The sequence below is a fragment of the Trypanosoma theileri genome, assembly GCF_002087225.1.
Source record: "Trypanosoma theileri isolate Edinburgh chromosome Unknown TM35_Tth_22_V1, whole genome shotgun sequence".
In the NCBI taxonomy this organism is placed as follows: domain Eukaryota; phylum Euglenozoa; class Kinetoplastea; order Trypanosomatida; family Trypanosomatidae; genus Trypanosoma; species Trypanosoma theileri.
In genome coordinates, this window is record NW_021639864.1 from 267,011 (window position 1) to 270,863 (window position 3,853).

The 3,853-nt window shown below is 37.2% G+C and overlaps 1 protein-coding gene across 1 annotated transcript; it reads left to right on the forward strand.

The window, feature by feature from the left end:
* Window positions 1-226: 226 nt before the first annotated feature.
* Window positions 227-1,225, forward strand: TM35_000222160 (uncharacterized protein; the record flags this gene model as incomplete). The annotated part of the gene is made up of 1 exon (XM_029027263.1): window positions 227-1,225. One exon carries the CDS (start codon window positions 227-229, stop codon window positions 1,223-1,225), a length of 999 nt encoding a protein of 332 aa, XP_028881483.1.
* Between the last annotated feature and the right edge of the window lie 2,628 nt (window positions 1,226-3,853).

Genomic DNA, 3,853 nt, shown 5'->3' on the forward strand with positions numbered 1-3,853 from the left:
TCACTCTTTACAACACCACTTCCCCCATCCTTTCCCTTCTACATACACGCATACAGACAAGACAGCCCCGGCAAACTGTCTTTCTCATTGGGAATTACTGAAGCTAACACGATATTTCATTTCATTTTCATTTAATTTGCTCTTCTCTGTGTATCTTCAGTGTACACTTGTGCTCCTATCCCTACAAATGACATCTAGCTCGATCCATCACTCGCACGATGGCTGCATGAAGGCAAATGAATTCCCGCCACCGCAAGAAGAATACCCATCAGAGCCATACGAGAGAGAAGAACAAGAAGAAGAACAAGAACAAGAAGAAGAGGAGTATATTGAGATGGATTACGCCTCGGAGATTGAAGAGTGCTCGCACTATATCTTCAGCGAACGCCCCTACTGCCGCAACACCACCCACGCCGAGGAGGATGAGGAAATGGATGTTGATTGGGTGCTCCTCCGCCAACAACAACAGCGGCAGCGGCGGGTGGAGGAAGAGAGAGAAACGGACGGGGGCTGCGCGGCTCCCGCCTACGGCCACGTCGCCCTCCGCGCCCTCATCACGGAGGCCCGCCGCAAACATCTCTCGCACCTCCGCCGCAGCGGCAGCAGCGCCGCCGTTGTGTTGGAGGCCAAACGCCACTGGCGGCTGCTCGCCCACCGCACCGCCGAAGATCTGCAGCTGTTGGGCTACGAGCGGGTGCGGCGCTCCGTGGCCGCCATGTGTCTCTTCAACCTCGAGAATGGACTCCTCTTCGACGACAGCAGCAGTAATAGTAATAGTAGTAATAGTGGAGTCTACGCCCGCGATATTGTGCGCAACAAGGAGCGGCTGCTGCAGCAATTACGGGAACAGAACACACTCTTCATCTCCACCCCAACAACACCAACAGTAATGGAGATTCAACGTGGAGAAGAGGAAGAGGAGTGTACATTGCCGTTCTTCATGTCATCCGTGGCGGATGTGTTGCCGCCGCTCTGTGTGTTTCCGGTGCCTTTTCTCAATCCCAATCTCCTCGAGGCGTCGTCCACGGAGTTGCCGCTACTTGGCGACGGTGATGGGTGTTTACTCGACACTTCCCTCGAGAGCGGCGGGGGGGCTAGCAGTAGCAACAACAGTAGTAACTGCAATAATAGCAGTAGCAATAGTAGTAACAACAGCGACACAGACGACTGCGACTCACCAAAGTTGTCCACAGATGATGTGCGACTAGTAACATCATGCCGCTGAGACACACACACACAAACCCTATATATATATATATATATATATATGGTCTCGTGTGATAGTTTTACTGATTTTGCTTGGTCTGGGATTAGTGGAAAGGGATTGCAGAGATGAGGTTTGAAGGGGAATGGCTGTAATGATAATAATAATAATAAGAATGCGATACATGTGTGAGAAATCACATGATGATGAAGAGCCATATTTACAAAGTGTGCAAAAACAATGGAAAAGGGATTCGTCCTTCCCCAAAGAAACAACAAGAACAAACAAATAACAAAAGAAAAACAAAAAACAAAAAAAGAAAGAAATGTAATGTTCCCATGCATGTCTCTGAGTGTATTTTTCTCTCTCTTTCTCTATCTGTGCGTGTGTTTATTATTTCTTTCCTCAGTTGCCTTTATTTCTCTTCTCCAGAACTAATATATATATATATATATATACTGAGAGAGGAAGAAGAAGTGGATAGATGGAGGAGAACTGAATGAGAGTTGAGAAGAAAGAACACAACAATACACAAAAGCAAGAAAAAAAAGATAAAGAAAAAATATCAAATCACAAAAAAAAACAACAAAATATAAAAAGAGAAAAGTAGACACAAAGATCAATTTCATCATCTTGTACATACTTATCTACTTGTGTTTTTTCTTTTATTTTATTCTTGTTACTCTCTAGTATAAAATGTGTATGTGTGAGAATTTGTCTGTGGAAGGCAGTGGTGATAAAGGTGCATGTTTTCTTTTTTTTCTCTCTATCCATCTATTTATCTATTTATCTATTTCTCTCTCTCCGTGTGTGTAGTTTATTTGTTCCTTTCATTGTTTTTTTTTTTTTTTCCTTTTTTCTTTTGTGGTTTCACCTCTCATTATTTTTGATTGTTTGAATTATTTTTCCTTTCTTTACGATTGTCAATTGATCTCTCTTTCTTTCTTTTTTTTTATATTCTGCACGTACCGCCCTGCCTGTATTGAATTGAATTGAATTGATTGTTTCTTCATATCCCCCAATCACCACATACGTGCGTACGGCCATTAGCAATAAATAAATAATAATAATAATAATAATAAGAATAGGAGAAGAAGGAGGGGGAAGTCTACATTCTATGATGATTTATTTATTTATTTATTTTTATTGCGAACTGACTATTTAGCCCTTGTTTGTTTGTTCTTTCTTTCATTCTTTGATTGATTGATTGTTTCTTTCTTTCTCAAATTTGACTGATTTTGTATCTTTTTGTTTGTTTGATGTGATCCCCTGCGATTTCTTTTTTTTTTTTTTTTCGATTCTCATTATTTCCAAACGTCGTGTTGATCTTTTATATTCACATATGTATATATGTATATATTTATCTAGAGAGAGAGGGGGAGAGAAGGAAAAAAAAAGGGGAAATGAGAGAGAAGTTTATTTATTTATTTATTTATTTTTATTTATTTATTTATTTATTTTAATTTTTATTGGCGGTGACAGAAGTGTAATAGTGGTAATACTATTATTAACAATAATGGGATGATGATAATAATAATAACTGAAGAATATATATATGTATATATGAGAAGATTGAGAGAAATGAGTGAATGAGTGAGTGTGAGGTATACAGCTGGGAAGGAGAAGAAGGAAGAAAAAAGAAAAAGAAAAACGAAAAAAAAAAGTATTCTTCTTGGCAATTTCTTTTTTTTTTCTTTTAAATTATTTTATTTATTTATTTTATTTATTTTATTTATTTTCGATCTCCATTGCGAATGGAGTGGGAATAAGAAGGGGGAATGACGGCAGTGGGATGTACAACAGGGAAACATTTCAAAGAAAAGAACAATATCCACAATAAAAATAATAATAAAAATGAAAATAAAAAAAGAATAATAAGAAAGAGTAAGAGTGTCTGTCATTACGAATGAGGAATAAAAATAATAATGTTTCTTTTTTTCCCCTTTCTTTTTTACCAATGATGTTGTAATCCAATATCTTTTTTTTTTTAATTTTTTTTTCTTCACTGTGTAGATGAGTGGATTCCCTCTTCTTGATGATTTTATGACATTTGTGTGTACGTACGGTGTTTAACTTTCTCTCTCTCTCTCTGAATATATATGTATATATATATATATATATATATACAGCCTTCACACTTACACCGTTATTTATCTTTCTATATATATATATATAGATGTCTATATAGGTGTAAGTCTCTCTCTCTCTCTCTCTCTCTGTGTGTGTGTCTGTGGTGAATGGTTGTCATTATTAAGAAGAAGACGTGTACATTTTGATTTCTTTTTTTTTATTTTGTGAATATTCATCACGCAACCATTTCTGTTGTAATTCACTTTTCATTATTCCATTTTTCTTTTTCTTTGCTTCTTATTTCCCATCTCTGTATGGTGTTTATTCCCCTTTTCTCCCACACACACATACACATATACATACACACAATAGGTGTTGTCTGTGTTTATTTTCCTCTGTTTGCTGTATACATTAATATACACTTCTCTCTGTGTGTGTGTTTGACTGTGTGTGTTTGTGTGTGTGTACACATATGTATTCGTGGGGTTCCATTCGTTTGTAGTTTGTCTTTCATTTCTATTTTGCGGATTTGCGTTTCTATCATTATTATTATTATCAATATTATTATTATTATTATTA